At 42.2% G+C, this 25,659-nt stretch overlaps 1 protein-coding gene across 1 annotated transcript in view; it reads right to left on the reverse strand.

The window, feature by feature from the left end:
• The window catches only part of GALNTL6 (polypeptide N-acetylgalactosaminyltransferase like 6), a 524,449-nt gene that overhangs the window by 140,742 nt on the left and 358,048 nt on the right, over positions 1–25,659 (reverse strand). The window contains exons 3-4 of the mRNA XM_059699512.1: positions 20,299–20,484; positions 16,190–16,373 (exon numbers count right to left, since the gene is read on the reverse strand). Coding sequence (XP_059555495.1) covers positions 16,190–16,373; positions 20,299–20,484 — 370 coding nt within the window. The remainder of the gene's footprint in view (positions 1–16,189; positions 16,374–20,298; positions 20,485–25,659) is intronic.

Genomic DNA, 25,659 nt, shown 5'->3' on the forward strand with positions numbered 1-25,659 from the left:
GCTCTCCCCCTTGCCCAGGCCTGATGCCTCAGCCAGAGGCGTAGACCCCCATCACCCTCTGATCACCTGATCGGCCCCTTGCCCAGGCCTGACGCCTCTGCCAGAGGTGTCAGGCTTGGACAGGGGACCCCCATCTCCCCCCGATCACTGGCTCTGGCCCCCGCCCAGGCCTGAGGCCTCTGGCCCAGGAATCATGCCTGGGCAGGGGACCCCCATCTCCCTCTGATCTCTTGCTCCACCCCCCGCCCAAGCCTGACGCCTCTGACCCAGGCTTCAGGCCTGGGCAAGGGGACCATCATATCCCCCCAATCCCCGGCTCAGCCCCCCGCCCAGGCCTGATGCCTCGGCCAGAGGAGTTGACCCTCATCACCCTCCGATCACCAATCACCGGATCGGCCCCTTGACCAGGCCTGAGGCCTCTGGCAGAGGTGTCAGGCCTGGGCAGGGGACCCCCAGCTCCCCGTGGTTGCAGGCTCCGCCCCTGCCCAGGTCTAATGCCTCTGGCTGAGGCGTCCGGCCCGGGCAGCGGGGACCCGCAGCTGCAGCGGCCCCGCGATCGTGGGCTCCGCTTTAGGCCCAGGCAAGGGACCCCTAGCTCCTGGGACTGCCAGCTTCGACTGTGCCCAGCTCCCATCTCTGGCTCCACCCCTACTTCCTGCTATCACTGGCCAGGGCGGCAAAGGCGCCTGATTCTCCGATCATGGCTGGGGGGCAGGGCAAAGGCGGCCTCAGGGCCGCCTTTGCCCTGCCCCCCAGCTCTTAGCTCCCCCCTGGGTTTCCAATCACTGTCAGTGGCAGGGGACTTCTTCCTGCTTTCCCTTTTGCCTCCCTGCATTGTGCCTATATATGCAAATTAACCGCCATCTTGTTGGCAGTTAACTGCCAATCTTAGTTGGCAGTTAACTGCCAATCATAGTTGGCAGCTAATTTGCATATAGCCCTGATTAGCCAATGAAAAGGGTATCGTCGTACGCCAATTACCATTTTTCTCTTTTATTAGATAGGATTTTTTGACCTGTGACTGGGGTTTGGGAGATGGGCCACAGTGACACTTCCTCTGATGGGCGTATCCCCCCTCAGAAGTAAACACTTACTTGAAAGACAACCTCCAAAGTCACTTTTGACTATTTTAGTGCTAGGATTTGCAACTAGTGCTTTAGGACATTAGCAACCATCAAGGTCAATGCCCTGTGTTATACGGAGTTGCAGCCCAAGGTCCAGAGAAAGAAAGTAATTTTCCAAGATGACACATGAAACGAGTGGCCACCCTGGGCTCTGGCCCTACGTAAAGCCTGTGACGGCCCCTCTGGCTGGCCCTTCACACCTCACCCGAACCCGCTACTCCACTCCTGTTTCCTATCTACTGCCCTTTCTGCTTCTACAGTTTCCTTTCCCTGAGAGTCATTTGTTCTCCTTTGTTTCCCTGACACACACCCACCTTCTTTCTCCGTTTGTGCTAATCTTTCAAGGTGCAGCCCAGATCTCACCCATCCAGTTTTCTCTGCCCCAGTCCCTTTTGGCAGATTAACTCAGAGCAGTATGGCTCGCCTCCACTGTAGGATGCATTGTGCAGTGTGTTGTAGGTGTTTGTGTATCTGTGTTCGTCAGCAGACAAGCAGAGAGAGCAGCAATGAGGCTTCATTTATGTCTTACCATGCTGAGCTCTAGATCACAATGCATAAACTGCAGCCTACGGGGCTGACCAGCAAGTGCTCAGTATTCCTATGGCAAATTGTTGTTACTCCTCACCTAAGGATCTTTTCCCATTGATTTTTAGAGAGAGAGGAAGGTAGGGGGAAAGGCAGAGAGAGAAACATCAATAAGAGAAACACTGATTGGTTGCCTCTGGGCTGGGATCCAGCCTTGACAGTAATCAAACCCAGGACCCTCCAGTCTGCAGGCGGATGCTCTATCCACTGAGCCAAACCGGCTAGAGCGAATCCAGGCCTTTTGATTCCCACTTTTGTCTTCTATCTTTAGTGCCAGCCACTGATCCCCTCATACCTCCCTAAAGTGTCCTTGAGCAACTGCAGGACCTACTGTGTTTTGGTCTCCACTTTCTTTCAGGAGAACTTTGCTAGCGGGGATAACAAAGATTTTGTCACTACAGCAACTCACCTCTAAATAATGCCACAAGGTGCTGCTTGATTTTACAATCAAGGTTTATTTTGTCCTTCTTTAACTTGGGACACTTTTGGACATTCGTCCTGGAAGCTGTTTGTCTTGATTTGCAGTGTGCATTACTTTTAAGAGTCAAAACCTCTGCAAAAAGAAAGATTTCCAGCTTTTGCCAATGCTTTCTTTTACAAGTTACCTTTTTCCCCAGCAGGTGGCGGTATAACACAAACAATAGCCTGAGCAAACTGTAATTTTGACTTTTTTTGACTAGTATCACAGCAACAAGAGTCTCATTCTAGGTTAGATTTCTACAATAATTCTAAAATAAAAAAAGATATGGCCTTTCTAAAGATTTGATCTATCACTCATCTTTTCACTGCCAATCATTCTCATATATTTCCCCAGGCAGGAAAATTTAGCCCTGGTTATATAAGCATTCTTCTATAACTGACACTTGAAAATATAAACCAAAAGAGGATCTTTAGGGAAAATTCTCTTTAACTATTTTAGTATATGCATTAGTCTTAATGAATTTTTTTGTTTCTATATTAGATTCACTATACTATGTTAGTTAAGAGAAAATTATTTGGCCTGTGGATATGACTTCAGTTGAGAAAATGGTCTTTCTGTGGAATTTATTTGAACGTGTAAGTTCTAGGTAACTTATGTGTAACATAGATAAATATGTATATTTATTGGATCATGTGTCTTTCAAAGAATTATTTCAGCTGCTCAGAATTTTAGTTTATTTTATAAACTTAGCACAGTATGCAGAATTAGATTTTTTTTAAAATTTAGTTTTTAAGATTTTGTTTAGTTATCCATAACTTCTAGGGAATTTCTTAAATACAATGGAAAGAAAATATTCATCAGACTAAGAAGAATTATATGTTAGAGGAGCCACAAAATAGTTCTCAGAGTGTGCCTAGTTAAAATTTTAGATACCAAGAAGCAAAGATTAGAAGCACAGCAGTAATTGGGAAATCTATTACTTAAAGGGCATATCTATTATTTACTATTCTCAGAAAAGGCAAAGAATAGAAAATTGCTCAATTGTGATTAATAAAAGTCATTATTTATGGTATTCCAATTCACCTGTGTATAAAAATGCATTTAAATGTCTTTAGTGTATTTTCTCACTCTGAAGGCAAGAAAAATCATCCTATTGTGGATCTAGTGCCTGTAGTTCCACTTTCTATCTAATAAATATTTTAAATTCTATTGCCGCTGTGGGTCAGAAATTAGGCAACAGACACCAGAGCCTGATTAGCAATGAGGGGCCAAGGGATGGGTGGAAAAATAGATCTAGCACAGAGTATCCCTGCACATACTATTTGTTCATGTCTTCATGCAAGGAGAACGTAGTGCCCGAGTCTGCAGTCAGCGTGTGAAGTGGTAAGGACACAGCCAGCCAGCCAGGCAGACATGCTCTCTGCTGACATTATTATGGACCAACCCCTGTTTCTTTCTCTTTTCTATATGTTTTCTGCTTGTATTCTACATTTATCTTATTTTATTACTAGAGACTCAGTGCATTAAATTCGTGCAAGAGTAGGCCTTCCTTGCCCAGGCTACCGACACTGGCTTCCCTCTGCCACCTGGGACCTGGGCTTCCCTCCAGCTGCTGGGAGGCACCTGGGACCTGGGCTTCCCTCACAGCCCTAGCTTCATCTGGAAGGATGTCTGGTCTAATTAGAATATTATGCTTTTATTATTATAGATTTTGTTGTTGTGTTTTTTATTGTTGATTCTCACCCAAGGATATTTTTTCCATTGATTTTTAGAGAGAGTAGAAGAAAGGGAAGGAGGGAGGGAGGGAGGGAGGGAGGGGAACAGAGAGAGAGAGAGAGAGAGAGAGAGAGAGAGAGAGAGAGAGAGGTGCAAGACACATGGACACATGGATTTGTTGCCTCCCACATGCATCTGACTGGGGCTGGTGATTGAATCTGTAACCCAGGTATGTGCCTTTGACCAGGAATCAAACCTGAAACCCTTTGGTCCGTGAGCAAGTGCTCTAACCACTAAGAAAAACTAGCCAGGACTGTAACACCACCTTTAGTTGGATGGTGATTGTCTTGCATTCATCTCTTATTTTGTAACTTTTCTCTCCTAGGTTCCATCTCATACACACACAGAGGGAAGATAATGTGAAGATACACAGGAGACCCCCCTGTGACATTGGAGGATTAGAATGACTCATCTACAAGCCAAGGAACACAGGAGACTACCCGAAGCAAAGAGACTTCGACCAACATAAGGCAGCTTATTAGAATGAATGGGTGGTATGGTGTGGTTAGTTAGACTTGGGGCATGAGATTAGATCCCACATTATCCGGCATATGTATGGAGGGGAGCCAAATGTTCTTGAATGTTTGAGGGGAGGGCAAGTGGTAGGTAGATGAGAGTTAAAATCTAGAGGGCCAGACAGGGATAACCATGATGTAGGGTAAAAGGACCAATCTCTGAGAATAGGGGCTGGACAGATCAAAGCCAGGGATCACTTAGACCATGCAACTGGGACTCTAGCAGGATTGGGGTTAGCACCCTTATGAGAAAGGCACCAGAGAGCTCCCTGCCCCTTCTGCCAGGTGAGCACACACCAAGAAGACAGCTGTCTCTGAACCAAGAAGCTGGCTCCCACCAGACACCAAATCTGCCAACACCTTCACTTTGGACTTCCCATTCTCCTTTCTGTTGTTTATAAACCTCCAGTGAGAACTAAATTTCGATTGCTTATAAACCTCAGTATATAGTATTTTGCTAGAGCAGCCTGAACAGATGGAGACACTCACCTACATGTGATCTGGAATGAAGGCCACCCATCTCAGAAGACATCAGCACAGACTCACAGCAAGGCTTACTCTCTTTCTCGCTCCTATTATTCACATGTATCCACTTTCTTTGAAAAGTAACTTAAAGAGATTTACAAGCAAAATTTATACAATCATGCATCACTGAATGACAGGGATATGTTTTGAAGATTTAGTCGTTAGGCGATTTTGTCGTGGAGTGCACTTACACAAACCAGATGGTGTAGCCTTCTGCCCACCTACACTGTGTGGGCTAGCCTATGGCTCCCAGGCTACAGGTCTCTACAGCATGTGGCGGTACTGAATACTGTCAGTAATTGCAGCACAATGGTAAGTATTTGTGTATCTAAATATATCTAAACATAGAAATAGTACAGTAAAAATGTACATATATATATCAGTAGCATAGTTACTTATTATCAAGGGTTATGTACTGTACATAATCATAGGTGCTACATTTTTATACAACTGGCAATAGTTTGTTTATACTAGCATCACCACAAACATGTGAGTATTACATTGTCCTACATTTATACAGTTACAAAATCATTAAGTGGTAAGAACTTTTCAACCCTTTTATAATTTTTTTAAAAGATCTTTTTATTGATTTTAGAGAAAGTAGAAGGGATATATATATATATATATACACATACATCGACGAGAGAGAAACATCAACATTGATCTGCTATTGATCGGCTACTTCCTGCACATGCCCTGCTGGGGATTAAGCCAGCAATCCGGCATGTGCCCTGACCAGAAAAAAAATCAGCCACCTTCAGGTGCAAAGTTTGATGCTCAATCACTGAGCCACACTGAAACCATGGTATATGTGGTCCATCATTGACCAAAATATCGTTATGTGCTATATGATTGCATATATATAACTATATATATATATAATCATCATCATCATTAAAATTATAATTATCCTATATAATAAAAGCCTAATATGCTAAGTGTCTGGTCATCTGTTCAACCAATCAAAGCATAATATGCTAATGATATGCTAAGGCCGCTCAACTGCTCACTATGACATGTTATGACCACCAGGGGCAGTCAACCAATAGACCAGTCACTATGATGTGCACTGACCATCAGGAGGCACACGCTCCTACTGGTAGGTTAGCTTGCTGCTGGGGTCCGGCTGATCAGGACTGAGCAAGATGAGCCGGACACACCCTGAAGCCTTCCTGCAGCCCCTCCCCAGCCCGATCGTGCACCGGTGGGGTCCCTTGGCCTGGCCTGTGCCCTCTTGCAATCTGGGACCCCTTGGGGGATGCTGGAGAGCCAGTTTCAGCCCGATCCTATAGGCCAAACCAAGGGACCCCACTGGTGCATGAATTTGGCACCAGGCCTCTAGTCATAATATAAAATACTAACATAATAATAATGATAATATAATTATATATCTCTCTCTGTGGCAGAGAAATTCAGAACTAGAGACTTTCAACTGACCACTGTCTAGCTCTTTGGGTCACATTATAAACCTCTCTGTCCTGATTCTTTGTTCAGATCCAGCCTCATATCAGTACCATCAGACCACTGCCCACTGATTCCTGGATAAAAAACTCCAGTTTTTATCATTTTTTCTAATATAAACTTTTAAGACGTCATCAGAACGCCGCATGTAAAATTTAGTTTTCTTACTGGGACTTTCAGATCTGTACATGTTCTCCAGGCTTGTGATGCTTACCTACCTGCAGTTATAAGACCATAATCACCACATCCACTGACCCATCACAGCCCTACCCTCAACAGGGCCTTTTGGCTAGCTCCCTCACAGTCCACAACTCCCATTGGGCTCCAATTGGTGTCTGGAAAACAGATATCCCTAGGTTCTTATAGCATCATGGTGTTCATTAGAAATGGACAGAACTGAAAGATCAATATCATTATCTAGTTAAGAACTAGCCTCTTTGTTAAAGATATTGTTTTCTCCTGAATTGTGGTCTTAAAAATGGTTCTGATTGTCATTCATAATATAGATGATTCCAGGCAGCCTTTTGTTACCAAATAGTGTTTTCTAAAACATTCCTTTATCATCTTTCTTCCTTCTACCTGAAGAATAAAGGCCTTCTGAAGTTTTGTCTCAACCATATTTTTTTTCTTTATTATATAACACTCCTCTTAAAAAATGTCCACTGTATTCAAACTTGTCTGTGGGTGAGACCCTGCAAATACTGTGATTTGCAAATACTGTGCCATAATAGTTTTCTCAGCTAGTATCCTTTGCTAAAAACCTGTTACCTCTTCTTCAAATACACATAGCCTGTTGGACCATTTCCACTCCTGAACTTAATATTTATTTCACCCATTCAAAAAATATTTATTGAGTGCCTGTTATGTGTTGGTACTAGGTGCTAGTGATGCACCGCTGAATACAGTGAATCAAACAGTCCTCCCTGACCTCATGGAGTTTCCATTTTAGTATCAATGTTAGCAATGATTAGAGGGAAATAAGAAGGAGCTGTTGACTTGAGAAGGGAAGTAAAGGGGATAGCAGAGCTGGAGCAATGGAGCCTCAGATGAGAAAGCAATGCCGAGTACAGCCAGACCTTGGGTCCATATTCCTCTCTGGGAAGGAAGGCGAAAGTTGGGTGAATGGCAGAGGGTTCTGCTTGTTTCTACTGTGCTCCAGTACGATGTGATTATGGGCAGAGTAAATGTTGCTGAACCATGGGCACTAGGAAGGGGAGCTGTGACAATAGTTCCATGGTATCATGGAAGCTTCCTCCTCAGGTAAATGATAGCAGAGCTTTGATGAAAGAAGGCCAAGGAGCCAGAAACGAGAAATCTGGACACAGTGTGCTGATATTATAGAGCACTGAACTGAAAAATCAGCCCAGACAAGGTGGGCATATTGGTAGACTCATGTCACATCTTGGGGGGCGGGGGTGGGAGACACAGCGGTTACCATACCTGTGATAGAAAGATGGACTCAGAAAACCTGTGCAGGAAGCACATCACATGGTTAATGGTTGAAACAACAGGTATATGGCCAACAAAAAGTCATTACTCCAAGTTTGTGCATGCCTCAATTCTTTAATACATGGGAAGCCACTGCTGAATCTGAAGTGATGCAGGCTTATCAGTGACTATTGAATGGCACTAGAGGTCCAGAGGTGACCACTGATGCTGCCCAGAGGAGCTTGGGGTGAAGAATTCAGTTTCGACCTCCCTATGGAGAAGCTAACTAACCTGGAAGCAGTGAAGCCCAACCAGGAATGGGTCAGAAGTCCAAGGTTGAAGAGGAGATGTTACCCAAGAAACAAGGAGGGGGGCAGTTAGAAGAGAAGTCATGGTAAGGGTGCCCCAGGGTTTTACCTGGGCTACAGTCCCAAGTAATAACAGGAGACAGGAATAACATTCTATCTCAGGATGGAGCACTAGGTCTTACCTCCTTTTGAAATAGCATAACCCACCAAGTCTCCTGTGACGGAGTGACCTTTAAAGGTAGTAGGAGCAGAAACAAGAAGTTCAACAGTCCAAACACATGGTCAGAAATCAGAAAGAGGGCACATATTGGCTGGGTGGCTCAGTTGTTTGGAGTGTCATCCTGTGCACCACAAGGTGGTCAGTTTAATTCCTGTTCAGGGCACAAACCGAAGTTTCAGGTTCGATCCCCAGTGGGGGTGCATGCGGGAGGCAACTGATCAATGTTTCTCACATCGATGTTTCTCCCTTTCTAAAAAGTCAAGAAAAACATATCCTTGGGTGAGGATTAAAAGAAGAGGGCACTTAAAAACCAGAGTCACTTCAAGAACTCAGAGATCTCAAGGGAACAAGGCAAAGGAAAGAAGAGCAGGGCAGCACCCACAAAATAATGGTAGCGACTGTTAATTTAGGAATTAATTTTGTTGATATTATTCTGGGTGCTAAAAATGGGAGAAAGTAATAGGGTCCATCTTGCTGAGGTGAAGATCTAGCCCCCAGGGTGAGGGAGGAAAGAAATAGTCATTTCTGGGGAGCATATTCTGAGGAGGGAAAAGCATTCTCACACCCCTTGGAGAGAACTGTTGATTAGATGGTAATTCCTCCAGAGAGCCACAGAGCATGCCAGCCAGCAATGGGGAGGGAGTTTTCAAAGGGGAGAAATGGATGACTAACAAGTTTGCTTTGGGACATCTCTGCCTATGTTCGGTGTTTCCCTCAAAAAGAAATCTTCAGTGGAGTTTCACTTTGGGCTTTTGGGGGAGGTTGGTTTTATTCAACGTTTTGATTAGTTTTAAGACCCTCAAGCCATTTCTGTTATTCTCATCCTTGGTAGATTAGAACACCATTTAGAAATTTGACAGTATTTTTCCCTAAATATTTTGTCCTTTTGTGGTTGTCAAATATTGAATTAGATCTTGTTATAAGCAGACTAGAAGCTGGCATTGTTGACATTTCCTTCATCAGGAAGAAACTGAAAGCTGACATTGCAACCTATCAGCTCCAGTTTGCTCTCGCAGTAAGGACACAGTATGGAGAATGAGGCAATCTGCTTCTTTTCTTGCTCTCATTACAGACTCACTAATGAAACATCAATTGATAAAACTACTTCACTTAATGGGTGCCTACATTTCTCTTCCAAAGGAGAGGAGGGGAAAAGAAAAGTATTGATTAACTCTAGGATTTAAAGTCTGAATGAATGAAAGAAGGCATTGATTTGAATGTAATGAGATTATTGACTAAACATAACATTTGAAATCTGAATGAGTGAATGAAAATGTTGATTGGAGTCCTGATTTTGCCTCTTATAACATAATTTCTTTGCTTCTCACTTTCTTTATTTGCAAAATTAAAAAATAACAACAGCAACCCAGTAATAGTCCTAGCCAGTTTGGCTCAGTGGAAAGAGCGTTGGCCTGTGGACTGAGGGTCCCAGGTTTGATTCCAGTCAAGGACACATGCCTGGGTGGCGGGCTCAATCCCCAGTATGGGGCATGTGGGAGGCAGCCAATCAATGATTCTCTCTCATCGTTGATGTTTCTTTCTTTCTCTCCTTCTCCCTACCTCTCTGAAATCAGTAAAAATGTATAAAATAAGTTAAGTAAGTAAGTAAGTAAGTAAGTAAGTAAATAAATAAATAAATAGCAATAGCGATTTTATTTACACCAAAAGATCAGGTAGATAATGCACAAGTGCTTTACGTACTGCAAAGCACTAGACAAATGGCATTAATGAAGTAGCTTATTTGGTTAGATTAACTGAGGGACTTTTGGAATAATGGTAAGTTTAGGCGAGATCTGTAGTTGGGATTTTGGAGAGCTAAAGTCCGATTTCACTCTCCTGGAACTCATCCCTAGACTAAATCAAGGAATATACTTTCTAATATAATCACCTCAAAAATTTGGGACTATATTTTCAAGATCTTCATTGTAGAAAATAATCTGGTTGGAGACTGAGGCAGCTCATACTATGGTAGCTTGTATGCATCAGTTGACTTTTTGAGAAGAAGGGGAAAGTTTGGAAACAATTGCTTGAAGATTACAGCAAACTTTGTGAGAATAATGATGTAGCTTGAGAAGTAGAGTGTAAACAAAGTTCTCCCATCCTACCAAACTGATAATCCAGGCTTTGGAGGCGGCTCAATAGGAGCTGGGGGAAAAAATAAGGGGGTGGGGGGAGGTGAGCAATGCTCAATTCAACTCAGAGGTGAAAATAGAGAAGACCTTTAACGTTATCACTTTTCTTTACATCTGACATTAAATTCATAATTAGATCAGTCTCTATTTGCACAGGGAGTCAGTTTCATTCCTTATTAATTTTGATTAAATTCATAATGACCAATATTAAGTCAAAACCCACATGCAAAAAGTTTTGAGTAAGCGATTATCTTTACTTTGAAATTCTGAGTAAGCTAAGGGACAGTTCAATCCCCATTGCAATTTACCCAAGTGGGATGTTAATATCTTGAATGTCAATTAATGCAATCAAGAAGATGTTGACCAAAGCTAGTCATTCCTTCTAGGCAGCAAGTAACTTGATCCTCAACCTGCTGTTCTCTTCTTTGCATTAATAAGGTGAAGCTTCTGTTGCCCACCAAGGAGAAAGAGCCCCACTTCCTCTAGGCTGGTTAGCCCAAGTTTGGGTCAATGGTCTTTTGAGCAAGGGACCAGCTAGATCTCAGCCCCACTCATACCCTTCCACCAGGCACCTTGTGCAAGAACATTCTATCTATATAAGGTGATGCTGGAATGACTTTGATTTACCCAGTGTCCGGTACAGGGAACATATCTTGAGACAAGGCTTGTAGCAAGAATTGGTGAAGGCCACTGATAGTTCTAGCTTTGCGATACTCATTTCCCAGTATGCGTTGCTGCTTTGAGAAAAAGCTATTGTATTCTCTAATTTTTTTTTTCTATTTGAACATGGTTATTCCTTAAGCTTAGAGAATGTATCTTCTCTGAGTAAAAAGAGAGGTGGCAATTCCCATGGGACAGTAGGAATCCTTAGGCCTGGGTTTTTCTTCAGATTTCCTATATAAACTTTGAAAATTGCCTAACCTTTTTGAGCCTAAATTACCTCATTTGTAAAAATGCAGACAGTATTATTTATTTCATAGGCTTGAGACAAAGATTAAATGAGTCAGCAATATAAGCACATTTCCTAGCCCCTTGCCTGACTCATAGTAGTAGAAATATAACAACTCTTAATCACCCCCGCCCCCCCCCCCATGGTGTAGAAGAAAGAATGCAGCACCAGAAGGTGAGAGAGTAACCCCAGATTCTAGTAGGAACTGTTAAGTATATTAATTAGGACACTGGATAAGTTACTTAGGCTCTGTAGTATAAATTTGAATTGTCTCTATAGTTTATAGCTTGATAAACTTATGATTATTTGCACATTTTTTTCTGATTCAATTCCATTCTAACCTTAAATTTAGCATATTGTATTTGTTATCCAAGAGACACTGACTTTCTCATGGTATTGGCCATACTGCTGCAAAGAAAAGAGAGTCAGAAAGTTCCCAGGAATCTCTCTGCTCTCTGTCCCTTGAAAGAACAAAGGGAGATACTGTCAGTAAATCTTTTGAAGGCATCCCACTTCCATGAAACAGTGACACACTCCTCTGTAACAGAGGTTGAATGTTATCCATACTAGCGTGAACTATGCTTCATACTCCTGGATTGCAGAATCAGGCCACAGGGATTCTATATTTGGTCCTTAGACCTCAGGGGACCTTGGGTTTTTGAAGTGTGAACCTTCAGGTGCCTCACAACAGGTCATGGGCATTGTTACCCATGTCCTAGGATATTTCTGGACTAGGCAACTGGCCACAATGAGAAGTTACTGGATTCAAACGGATGTGTCTGTAGACACTGGGATTTCTGGACATTTGTGGCCTGTGAAGTCCACCTCCCAAGCATAGATATCCTTATTTTTAAAATTTTGGAAATTGGTGTTACACAGAAGTAGAAAATAGAGAATGCCAGTCCTCACTAATGATTGTGTGTATGAAGTCTATCCACGATGATCAAAACTCTAAGTCTGAGAAGTCTTTGAGGAATTGTGGAGATTTGTCTGAGGAAGCTTGACAGAGTAAAAGTAATTTTTCTACATTTCAAAGACAGGACAGGGGTGGGTGCTAAAAAATACAGTGAAACTGCAAAGTTAAGTGGACAGCTGAACTGATTGTGAGTACTTAGCAAAGGAAGCATGACTTCTAGTGCAATTCCCTAGAAATTAGCTGTATTTTTATGGTTGACAGACTCACGTATTAGGGCCTGAGTATCGGATATATTGGATGGACTATTTCACATTGTCTTTGTGAACAAGTTGGGGAAACATGGATGAGACTACAGTAGTCAAGTGAATTTACATGTATTGAACAGTTACATCAATGAGCATGCTCTTTCATAGGGTTCTGGGGATAGAACTGGAAAAAGTTTCTCTTTTTTCCCTTTTGGGGGGAATAGGCTGTTTTTAAATTTTAACAGCTCTATCATCAAACAGGAATTAGACAGCCTGCAATCAAGGAGGCAACAATTTTCTGTCATTTAGACTAATAGAATGGATTGTCTTTTGAGGGAGCAAAAATATTATGTCCCTGAAGAGTTCAAGCAAATGTTGGTCATCTGTCTTAGACATTGTTTAGTGGTTGCTTGGGCTAAAGGGAAGTTGGACAAAGTCATTTCTTCTGGTCCTTTCTAAACTTTTGATGCTGAGATAATGTTGAAGTTAGTGGTTAGAATGCAAATGAACATCTTTCCCTTTGTCACCACAACTAAAGGAGCATAATGTGTTTTGCCACATGGAAAGGGCTTACGTTCCTAAGTGCCCTGCACGAGAGATAAACCAGGAAAAAGGAAACCTTCTAAAAACCATGAATAACTATAACAAGCATTTCCTAAAAGCATTACATCATGAGATAAGCCACCAAAAAAAGGAGAATATATTTTTTAAAGACAAGAACATTTATCAAATGTATCCAATCCAATCAGAATTGTGTCTGCCATATAATAGCTTGAACTATGAATGCTGCATTTTCTCTCATATTCTAGGAGCAGTTTGTCTGAAAACTAGAGCTCTTTGCAAATATAAGTAATTTTTCCATCATGTCCAAGGTTATCTGTGACCTTTCCTTTTTCTTCCTAGTTAGAATAATGAAGGCTTTGATTCCTAGTTAGGAAGTTAGTAGATTTTAAACTCTGTTACTGAACTATATTGCGAAGTACTGTTTATATCACGACCCAGGAGCATATATACATTATAAATGAAATCAAATATTTGAGAAGTAATACTTATACACACATATTAGTATAATATTCTGAAACTTTCAATCATTAAATACTGCTCATGCCCCACTATTTTCACAAGCATTGCAGGTTGAAAAACACTACTGTGCTCAGTAGAGATAGTCACTGAAAAACTCAAATGATGGCAGAATAAATGAGACAATCCAAGTCTTGGCACTTAGGACATTTGATCAACTTGCTACAGGAAGGTAATGCTTGCACATATATTGTTAAAACGTCCTGGGGTTTGCAACCCTTTTATATGTTACTCTTGAGTTCCTTTCTTCCTATCTTTCCGCCTCCTCTCCCCCTCCTCCCACCTACACCCATGAAGCAGCCTCTTGAAACATTAAATACTGTGAGAGTGATACACAGATAGACTGCATTCCTTCTGTGGATCTTAAAGCTTTATATCCAAGAAGCAAGTTTTAGCCTAAAGCATGTCTGTTGATGAGCACACTCAGGTGACTGCTGATAATGGAATTGCTGATACCCTGCTCCTGGCCTTTTGGGTAACCATTCTTTTGTAATCGGGAAGGCAAATGCAGTTTTTAACATCAAAGTGGACACCTCCTGGAAGCTAAATTTATTATAAAAGGCTAAAGTGTCCACATTCATAGGCATCAAATGGATTTAAAGCAGAAAGGCAGTAGGATTCAAGGAGGAATGCAATTTGGACAGGACGATGAGGACCTAAGTAGGTGACAGGAACAAGAGGTAATTTAATCCTGAAAGGGACCAAGTCTGCCAGCCTCTGGGGTTAAACAAGGTGCCTGATATTGTGATGGCTACTTGACAAACATTTCAAGTGTCAGTGCAGGGGCTGAGAATATTTTTACAATTTCAGATCCCCTTGATAGTATTTGGAACCCATTTATTTCTGCAGAGAGCCGGAGCTCCACTCTGCTACTGCAGTCGGAGTAAAGTCTTTCTAAGTGGAAATAAAGTCCCCTTAGAAGGACATTCTAACCCAGTCCTATTACAGTATTTGAAAAGCTATCATGGATGAATTCCAGCCCTTGAAACATGACAGCCTCGGAAAGTAACAACTGGACTGTGGCTATTCTGTCAGCTGCCATCTAATAACAACTCCACAGTATTTAAGAATTTTTTTGTATCTTCTCCCAACCCACAACCTGGCTTCAAATCCCCCCATCAGCCCATCTGCCAGGAAGTCTGAAGGGTATCTCTCTGCCAGGCCCGTTTCAAATGCTTAATAGAAACCCCTCCACTTAGGTCGCTGAAGAACGTCTCTAGCAGTTTTGAATATCCTTGAAATCTTGGCCAAAGCATTTGGAAGCGTGATAAAGGGTCTTCCTATTTCTTCTAAAAACCTCTCTAGCACTTTGAGAGTCTGAAGAGGCCTAAGTTCAGAAATTTTGAATACTTAATACTTAATGAGTATTCTTCATATTATTATTTTTTTAAATGGTTTCTATCTCTTTTTATCCAGCAAATGTCTTCTGAAATCCCTTCTGCTTTCCCAACAGTTTGTCTTTCTAGAGACTGGAATTGGAGAAAATGTTTTCCTGATGTTTATTGTAATTTAAAGTGTTAGTGTTAGTGATGCCGGGAGCATCTCTACTGCAAACTTTCATAGCCCAGATTATTAATGAAAAGACAATAGTGATTTTATTGCATCTGAAGCAGATTCTGACAGAGTGCGCAAAGCCTTGATCACGTTTTTCTTACGGTAAAGAAAAATATGTAATAGTTTTTAAATTATAAAGATTTTAATGAGAGCAAAAGGGTGTAGTAATAAGGAATAATCATATGCCTTGGGCAATCCCTGGACTAACTTTGGAAAAAGTTCATCATTTAGCATTTATGGTTCTAATAGTTTGTCCAACTAAGCTCTGTTTTTTTCTTCTTTTTTCTTGACATGATAATTCTCATATCCACATTAAAAACACACAAGGATTTAGCTTTATAGAAATCAACAGATTATTATAAATTCTTATCTATATAGAATCTAAATTAGTGGCAGGGTTATCAAAAATTATTTATCTGGATACATCATTTTGATTGATTATCCTGAGATAAGTTATGAGAACACCTATTCAGGAGCACTGCTTCCTCATAGAGGGGCAGTTCCCAACAGGGTGTAACACAGGCTTGAATACTAGTTCGTATTTCATATCATTTATCCCCAAAAGAAGAGCAAAATAGTTAATTTAAATAATAAAGTGAAAAGAATAGAGAAACCTGAACATAAGAAAGCATCTACGAGAGCATGTAAAAGGAGAATATGCATTCCCTCTCCATGCATTTTCTGTGAACCCTGCATTTCCTTGATTCTCATATCTGCACACCTCCTCGCACACTTAGCCAAGGTTGGGAAGGAGTGATCCGTGCACTTAGCGCAGCATGTTGATTTTTCTACAGCATGTAGGTCTGACCTTTCTCCAGTGTTTTTCATATTGTTTCCATCTGTGTTATCCCATTTTTTTAGAGGTCATTTTTCTCACGGGTCCTCCATTGACACCCTGGAATGAATTACCTGCCCTCTCTCCCTGGGCCCCTCCCTCAGCTGCTACTCACTCAAAAGGGTCGCTGGGATCTGCCCTCTGGAGCTCTGGAGGGATGGGGATTCTTTTGTAGTACATTTCCCAGTCGAAGGCGCCTCGCATGGCATCCCCAGCTTGTGCCTCATACCCAAAGTGATTGTGGTCAATGACATCGATCATGGGGCACACGATGGTTTTGTGGTTTAGTGCAATTTGGTCTGAAAAATGAAAGCACAAAATAGGAAATGACATGCCTGCCTAGGTCATCTATCATGTTTTCAGCAAAGAGCAGCCTACAGATCCCTCCTAATGCATAATGCTGGCAGCCCAGTTCCCTGTTGTCCTTAGAGCACTTTGCGGAATCTCTGCATGAATGCTGGACCTAACGTGATGGGACAGTGATTAGGCACAATTAGTTGGCTGTATTTTCTTTTCAGAAAGTTATGTCCCAGAGAGACTTGCAGAAGTCCATTTAGCTTTACCTCTGTCGCATTTTTGCTCGGACCTGTCCCCAATCTGTCATTCCATAGAGCATCTAACGTGTTTGGAGTATAAACAGCACTGGTGTTCCTTCAAGCATACAACTAGAGCCTGCTGAGAAAATACTGGCCTGCTATCCGGAGGTTGCAAAATGTAAATAATTAACATCATGGCTTTTTTAGTATCTAATCTCACGCAGTGGTTCTCAACCTTCCTAATGCCTCAACCCTTTAATACAGTTCCTCATGTTGTGGTGACCCCCAATTTCATTGTTACAAATTGAACATAATTAAGGTATAGTGATTAATCAAAAAACATTATGTAATTATATATGTGTTTTCTGATGGTCTTAGGTGACCCCTGTGAAAGGGTCGTTCGACCCCCAAAGGGACGCGACCCACAGGTTGAGAACCGCTGTTATAAGGGCTGTTGCCCCTAAACGTTGATAGCAGAATTCTTTGCTCTCAGGCTTACAGAGATTTTGCCAAGTCCTATCTTGCTACTGTTCTTTGATATAGACTCTGTTTATTAAAGCTATCCATTTTTATTTTCTCTCATCATACCTCAAAATATATTAGATGGCCTGATACTACTGCTATGCTTCCTGCTACATTCTATTATATTCTTGAGCAACTACTTAGGGATTTGAGCTCATGCTATTTCTAATTCTCCTGGCAACACTGTAAGGTGGCTATTACTATCATTCCCAATTTACATATGAGGAAACTGAGCTCAGAGAAGTTAAATAACTTGTCAGAGGTCACTGGTCTCTTGAGAACAAGAACCGGGATGCAACTTCTGCCTAGTGGTCCAACACTAAAACCTGTGGTCTTTCCTGTTGGCCACCGTGATTCTCATGTAGCAGAAAGGTGCTATCGTTTTCATTTCCAGTGCCTTTCTTTTCCATGGAGATATTATTATTGTGAGATATTAATAGTCGATGCAGATAGCTGGCATTTACATACTTTTCTCACCTAGAATAGCTACATGTGAAGTATTTCTTTCCAAAGAATGTGCATTTAGTCAAGATTTATTATACCAAGCTAATACTGTCTGATAGGCAGAACTTGAAAGTATGACCATCTGTTCAATGATTATTTGGAATACCCAATGTGGCATGTGGAATAAAATATATTTAAATATGCTTTAAAAAAATCATATTGTTTAGATATAATGAGGGTTGGTTATTTCAGTAACATTATTGTGATGACACCTATAAGCCAGGGTGTGGAAACCACAGAATCCATTGAAAGATCTCCCATCCAGATCTACATGCGTTTTCATTCACTCATTTGTTTGTTTATTCACTCAAGTTCAACAACTACTGACTGAATAGAAATTTTGTCCCAGTCACTCTTTTAGGATTTTGGAATATAGCAGTGAATAACAATTTCAAAAACCCATGTCTTCAGGAATGGAATAAAGAAATCAATACACATAATAAATAACTAACTTATATTATATGTTAGAAGGTGATAAATGTGATGGAAAGAAAAAAAAAACAGGGTAAGGGGAATGTGGAATGTTGGTCTCAGTGAGCCTGGAGTTCTTATTTTTATTTTTAGCTAATTAGAAGACAGAGAGACCCCCAGCACTAATATCAAGTTAATCTCCACTAAGGGCTCTATAAGCACCCATTTTCACCTGGGCAAGCCTCATAATGGATTTTAATCTTTATCTAAGTGGTGTTTCCCCATAGATGTCTTTGACAGAGGAGACTGTCATTGCTGTGTCCAACATATTTCTCCTATCACCCCTGCAGGTATTTCTGTATGAAGGTTTCAGTGGCTTTCTTCAATCAAATTCAGAATCTGGCTGATTTACAAGTTCCTTGACCAACAAGGAGTCCCAAGGTGACCCAAAGAGAATGACTCTGTTAAATTAACTGTCAACTCTCCCTTCAAATTTCCTTTCAGCTCTCATCCAGCCATACTCGCTTAGAGTGAAAGCTGCATGACTAATTTTTCATCTAAGACTTATGCCTACATTTCAATTTCCAGGGATCAAACAAAACAGACTCTTAATGGGAAATTGAAATTCAGGTATAATCCCAAGGTGAAAAATGAGCCAAGAATCTGTGTGACTCCGCCTGTTTTTTCATTTTGGATGATGTGTCAAGACACTGATAAAGGAAAATAAAAAAAGATAGTGATCCCGAGCTTGAATCATTTCTTATCCATCAGGCCCACAGGAAATGAAATGCTTTAATGAGAAAAAGTGGGTTTCTCTTTTTTCTCTCTCTTTTTTCCATCTATTTTCTTTCTTGTTAGATTCATATGAACATTCAGAGGCTTGATAATTGGCATTTAGGGAGTGCTGTGGTTCATAAATAAATTAGGCCTTTTGCTGACTTCCCTGGATATGCCACACCATATAGATCAAATTCTGTTTGAGGGAATCTCACTGTTGCTGATGAAACTGTAAATTGCTATGTCCTTGGACAAAGTATTTTTAATTAAAAGCTCAGAGGAGCCTGTGGCTGCAGGAGCACTGAAACATTCCTGTTGATTAGGATGGCTGGGCAGTCATCTGTGCAGGAGTGTGTGGACCGGGCAATGTGGTTGGGTGTTTGTTAGTTGATGGACCTTTTCTGCTCTTAATCCTATATAGATCGATCGATCCCCGCCCCGCCCCCCCCCCCCCCGCGCCCCCGCCCTGTCTTTTACTAATGGCTCTTTGCTGGTTCTAGCTGAAATCCTTCACAGTAGCCAATAGCAAATCATTCCCTCTGAGGCAGCTATTGTGAAGGCAGTTGTTACTGGCTTTAGCTCCAAAGCCAGAGATTATTCACAGTAAAAATTGAATTAGTGAAATCTTGAACAATAGGAAGGAGTACAATATGCGCCCAGCAGGAACTTTTAGAAACACACTTTTTTTTTTTTCAAGCTTACAATTTGTCCCTTATCCACTACTAGATTTTATATCTGACTTCATTGTGACATTAAAAAAAAATAGTCAAGCTCACACTGAGCCACACATTGGTTTTCTACCTTGAACTTGAATGGCTTCCAGTTTCTAACCTTTTGAGTGCAATGTCACAGAGAGTCTTTTCCCTCCTCGCAATCATATTAGGAGCAGTAAGACGTGTCATTTGGATCCCAACCCTGAGTGTTTGAGGGGGATCTGCTTAAACATGGATTCTCTATTTAGGGATCTAGGTTAGTGCCAAAGTGAAAAGAACTGGCATTATAAACCCTAGACAATGCCAGGGAGCTTACAATTCAACTGTATTCAGGGACTGAATAATTTTCTTTCCTCATCTCTTAATAATCCTGTAATAATTGTTAAACTGTGCATGTGTAAGCGAGGTATGTGTGTGAATTTTAATCGTACTGTTGTCATAGATAGCATTTTTGAATACTTTTTTCTTTTAGCATTTACCCAGCAAACACAACTACAATCAAAGAGCACGTCTAAGATAAGTGAAACCCTTTCAAACCATACGATAGATTACAGATGACATTCTCCAAAATGGCAATTTTAATGCAGTTTTCTAGTTACCCATTTGTCCTCAGCAGGGGTTAAGGTAGAATTCAAGGCTCCCACTGTAAAAATTGCAGGAGGGGGGTCTTTAGCCTTTGTAGGTTGCAAACTAGGTGGAAGCAAACCCCGCACACACTCCTTCTGAAAGATGCCAGGAGGCCCCATCAGCCGTGTACTCACTCAGGAGCGGGGGCAGCCAGTTCACGTTGACCTCGCAGTGGGAGTCCAGGAAGGTCAGGACTTCTCCTCTGGCCATGGACGCCCCCAGGAGGCGGGTCCGGATGAGCCCTTCCCTTTTCTTGGTGCGAACGATCCTCACTTTGGAAAACCGGGCCATGTACTCCTCTAACTTCTCCTTCAAGTGTTCTAGGGAGGAAGTGGAGAATGCAGAGAGGACACAGAACATCAGTTGCAGCCGCATTACAGGTGTCTGTGCATGGAGGGCATGTGAATGAGGAATCAAAGCTTGCGTCCATTTTTCTCCTCTCCTCATCCGGAGGGGGAATGCTAAGATTTTATGCTGAGAAGGTTTCATACTTTACACTTTCCAAAGTGCTTCATAAACTGCACACCCTGCCCTCGGTTGGACACGGTAGCGGACAGGGACACACCACAGCTCTCCTATGCAGTTTCTGCTGGCCAGAGGCCCACCAGCTCACTCCTGGCCAGCACCTGCCCAGAAGGGCATGGCACCCCCAACCCCTCCTGCTTAGTAAAGTCAAATGAACCTTTGCAGCTTATGGGCTCGTAGCCTAGTATTCTCTGTGTTGAAAATAATGCATGTAAAACAACAAAAAGGAAATATATCTCTTGAATTAACAAGACCCTAACAGCTTTGTCCCCTCTCCCCTCAAGGTAATAGCAAACTGGTAAGCAAGACCGGCATCTGGCTTCTGATTTGAAGTGAAAAAGCGCTGACTTTCTGTGAATATTAGATATAGAGAGGCAAGAGCAGATGCTATCAACGACAGTGATTTTTTAACTTAGCTATTTAAGATTAGAAAACAAAAATTTGGAAAGGTTGGGTTTTTTTTTTTTTTTGGCTGATTAAAAACAAAATTGTCTCTGAACTTATAGAATAAAACATTTCCCACTGGCTGTGATAAAATGCATCAATCTCTCCGTTCTTTTTGTGCCAAGTAAGTGCATTTGGTGGCTTTTTGTGGGATATGAACTCATGTAGTTGACAGCCTCTGCATTCACCTTCCCATTTCTAAGACATTAGGAGGGCTTCATTGGAGTTCCTGAAAAGTCTAGTCTAATGTTCCCTGAAACAGAATCTTAGTGCAGTATCTTCTTTAGTTTTCACTTGCAAACTTTCTCTGCATGTCTGCAATCAAAAGCATATTATCACTAAGTCTCCCTATGATTTGTAGCAACAGGGATTCATGTAGGGATGTATGATCCCTTCCCTACTACCCAGTTTAACAGATGTCAGAAGTACTCTGCATTGGAGTTTCTCGGTACCTAAGGGTTTATTTTTATTTCTTCCTTTTAGTATTAATGTAGTAGAGTTTTTTTAAAAACCCATTTGCATTTTTTTTTGACTGCCCTATAAACTATGTTTTACAAATGGGTCAAGTGAAAAAAAAAACATTTAGCTTTTTCATTTTTACTATAAAAGAACACTAGTGGAACCTTTTATAAGAGTGTTTTAGCCCAAAATATGTTTCTCTCTATTTCCTCTTTCCTGTAATGAACAAAGATATGGAGGTCAGATTATAAAAAGCAAAGGTGACAGGATTTTGAGTCAGAAAAGACCTGGGTGGTTGGGAGACCGGGGGGGGGGGGGGGGGGGAGGGAGGTCTGTGACAGTGAAATGTATGAGTAGTCATACAGACTCTCTGAGCCTGAATTTCCTCACCTACAAAATATAGAGAATATTGGTGTTTTTCATTCCCTCCTAGAGTGTGGTGGAGCATCAAGCTCTGGTTAAATACCTGACAGTACTCATTCAACAAACATTTATTAAGTCACTAAGTGGAGACCTCAGTAAGTCACTTGCACTTAAGAAGAAAAGTAGCATTTCTAGTATCAGAAGTACCTTTGAGAATACTGAGCCTGAGAAATGAAAAATAATGATTTTTCTATTTTTTTGGTGAAATTTTGGTAACCATCAGCTTCTATTTATTTTTTTTAAAAAAAGGTTTTGACCATCAATAAACAAACACATATGGCTTTATAGTAATATTGCCATATTTCAACCAACAGGTAGGCTCCACCTTCTCTCTCTCTGCTTTGAAACGTGTGCTGAGCAGAGGGCCTACTCCTGCTCCTTTGGTTCCTTCTCCCTGCTTTCCCTCTGTGTAAGCTGCAAAGAAAGATTCCAAAGGGCTATGCAACCCAGCTCCACCTGTGAATAACACTGCAGCTTGACTATCTTGTTAGGGAAATAAAACAGAGACTCACCATCCAGTTGGTCAATCAAAACCAGTGACTGAGTGGTAAGTGGTCAAGGGCTCTATGTGTGCCAGTCTTGTACGCACTGGGTTCTGCCAGGACTTCCCACAGTCATAAGTGTTTAAGAAACCTTTATAATCTCATTACTGTAATTTATTCCAGCACTGAAATCCTTCTGTATCACCAATGAACAGGATTAGTGGTACAAGTGTCATTCTATAGCTTTATTTGTCTGTCAGTTGTTTGGATCACAGAATGTATTGTTTCCTGAAAACAGTGTCCCAACAGTCATTGGGGATTGGAAATAGATCATGAACATTTGTTGAGTGCATTAAAGTAGTTCTTTCTGTAAGCCTCATGTTCTTTTATTTAAATTTATTTATTGATTGGGGGGGAGGGGGAGAGAGACAGAGAGAGATTGATTTTGTTGTTCCACTTCTGTATTCATTCATTGGTTGATTCCTGTATGTGCCCTGACTGGGGCTCAAACCCGCAACCTTTGGGCATTGGAATGACACTCTAACTAACTGAGCTTCCTGGCCAGGGCCTCATTGTTTTTCTATGAGTATCATCTCGGTGGTACAGGAACATTGCTTCTTCCTTCCTGACCCTTAATGACTAATGGACCTTCCATGGGGGGAAATGGGGGAAAGAAAGAGGAAGTGGCTCTAGAGCAGTGGTTCTCAACCTTCCTAATGAGAGACCCTTTAATACAGTTCCTCATGTTGTGGTGACACCCAACCATAAAATTATTTACATTGCTACTTCGTAACTGTAATTTTGCTACTGTTATGAATCATAACGTAAATATCTGATATGCAGGATGTATTTTCATTGTTACAAATTGAACATAATTAAAGCATAGTGATTAATCACAAAAACAATATGTAATTATATATGTGTTTTCCGATGGTCTTAGGCGACCCCTGTGAAAGGGTCATTCGACCCCCAAAGGGATCACGACCCACAGGTTGGCGACCCACAGGTTGAGAACTGCTGCTCTAGATGATAGTCGCTTTCCAGGTGTCCTACAGTGAGAATCAAAGGGCTCTAGGTCATCTGGGAGTGGTTGTCCCAACTTTGAATTTAGACTTCCACACTTTTTAGTTTCTTGGGAAAGTCTCTGGAACTCAGTGGGGACTATCTCCACATGTTCCTTTCCCTCTATGTAAACTTTTTGATTATGTGTATTTTCCTTTTACCAAAGCCTATTTTAATGTACTAATACGATTGTATGGTGTGAATTTGCTCAACACAAAGGGTTTGACCCCAAATTGAGCACATTAAATGTTCAGACCAATTCCTCTAGTTTGAACTTCCTGGTAATAATAATTTGGTTGTTTTGACTCAGAATAATGACCTGACTGCCCTTTTGAGGGGTCCATTCTCTCTTAGTAGTTCAGTTGTAACATCTAATTACCCAAAATGTACAGTGAAGACAGGTATCATCAGTCTAATTAGCAAATTAGACTCTCATGCAAGGGAGTTACTGGGGATAGTGGAGATGGCTTTTATTAAAAATATTTTGCATTTCTTTTGTATGAACAATTTTTAGATTCATTTCTACAATATTATATAATATTTGTCTATGCATTATAATTACAATTATAATTTTCAAGTCACAATGAAAGGACATCTGTGAATGAATAAAAATAATCTGATTATAATATATAGTTTTTAATAAATCTGTTTATAGGAAACTAGAATGAGAACTTTTTATTTTCTAAGTAGAATCATACTATTTGTCTTTTTTGTGATTGGCTTATTTCACTTAGCATAATGCTCTCAAGGATTATCTATGTTGTGACACATGTCAGAATTTCCTTGCTTTTCAGGTCTGAATAATATATGCCATTGTACATATATGTCCTGTTTTGTTTATCCATTCTTCTGTCAATGGGCATTTTGGTTGTTTCCACCTTTGGGCTACTGTGAATAATGTTGCTATGAATATAGGTATACAAACATCCCTTTAAGACTCTAGTTTCAATTATTTTGGATATAATCTACAGAATATATATATACTAGGGGCCCGGTGCACGAAATTCGTGCACTGGGTGTGTGTGTGTGGGGGGGGGGGGGGTGTTCCTCAGCCCAGCCTGCCCCCTCTCACATACTGGAAGCCCTCAGGTGTTGACCCCCATCCCCCTCCAATCGCAGGATCGGCCCCTTGCCCAGGCCTGACGCCTCTGACAGAGGCGTCAGGCCTGGGCAGGGAACCCTCATTTCCCCCCATCACTGGTTCTGCCCCCAGCCCAGGCCTGATGCCTCTGGCCCAGGCATCAGGCCTGGGCGGGGACCCCCAGACGCCTCCGATTACTGGATCTGCCCCTTGCCCAGGCCTGATGCCTTGGCCAGAGGCGTAGACCCCCATCACCCTCCTATCGCCTGATCGGCCCCTTGCCCAGGCCTGACGCCTCCGCCAGAGGTGTCAGGCTTGGACAGGGGACCCCCATCTCCCCCCCCCGATCACTGGCTCTGGCCCCCGCCCAGGCCTGAGGCCTCTGGCCCAGGAATCATGCCTGGGCAGGGGACCCCCATCTCCCTCTGATCGCTTGCTCCACCCCCTGCCCAAGCCTGACGCCTCTGACCCAGGCTTCAGGCCTGGGCAAGGGGACCATCATATCCCCCCAATCCCCAGCTCCGCCCCCCGCCCAGGCCTGATGCCTCTGGCAGAGGTGTCAGGCCTGGGCAGGGGACCCCCAGCTCCCCGCGGTTGCAGGCTCCGCCCCTGCCCCTGCAGGACGCCTCTGGCTGAGGCGTCCGGCCCGGGCAGCGGGGACCCGCAGCTGCAGCGGCCCCACGATCGTGGGCTCTGCTTTAGTCCCAGGCAAGGGACCCCTAGCTCCCGGGACTGCCAGCTTCGACCGTGCCCAGCTCCCATCGCTGGCTCCACCCCTACTTCCTGCTATCACTGGCCAGGGCGGAAAAGGCGCCTGATTCTCCGATCATGGCTGGGGGGCAGGGCAAAGGCGGCCCTGGGGCCGCCTTTGCCCTGCCCCCCAGCTCTTAGCTCCCCCCTGGGTTTCCCATCACTGTCAGTGGCAGGGGGCTTCTTCCTGCTTTCCCTTTCGCCTCCCTGCATTGTGCCTACATATGCAAATTAACCGCCATCTTGTTGGCAGTTAACTGCCAATCTTA

This window comes from Myotis daubentonii, chromosome 5, assembly GCF_963259705.1.
Source record: "Myotis daubentonii chromosome 5, mMyoDau2.1, whole genome shotgun sequence".
NCBI classification, from domain to species: domain Eukaryota; kingdom Metazoa; phylum Chordata; class Mammalia; order Chiroptera; family Vespertilionidae; genus Myotis; species Myotis daubentonii.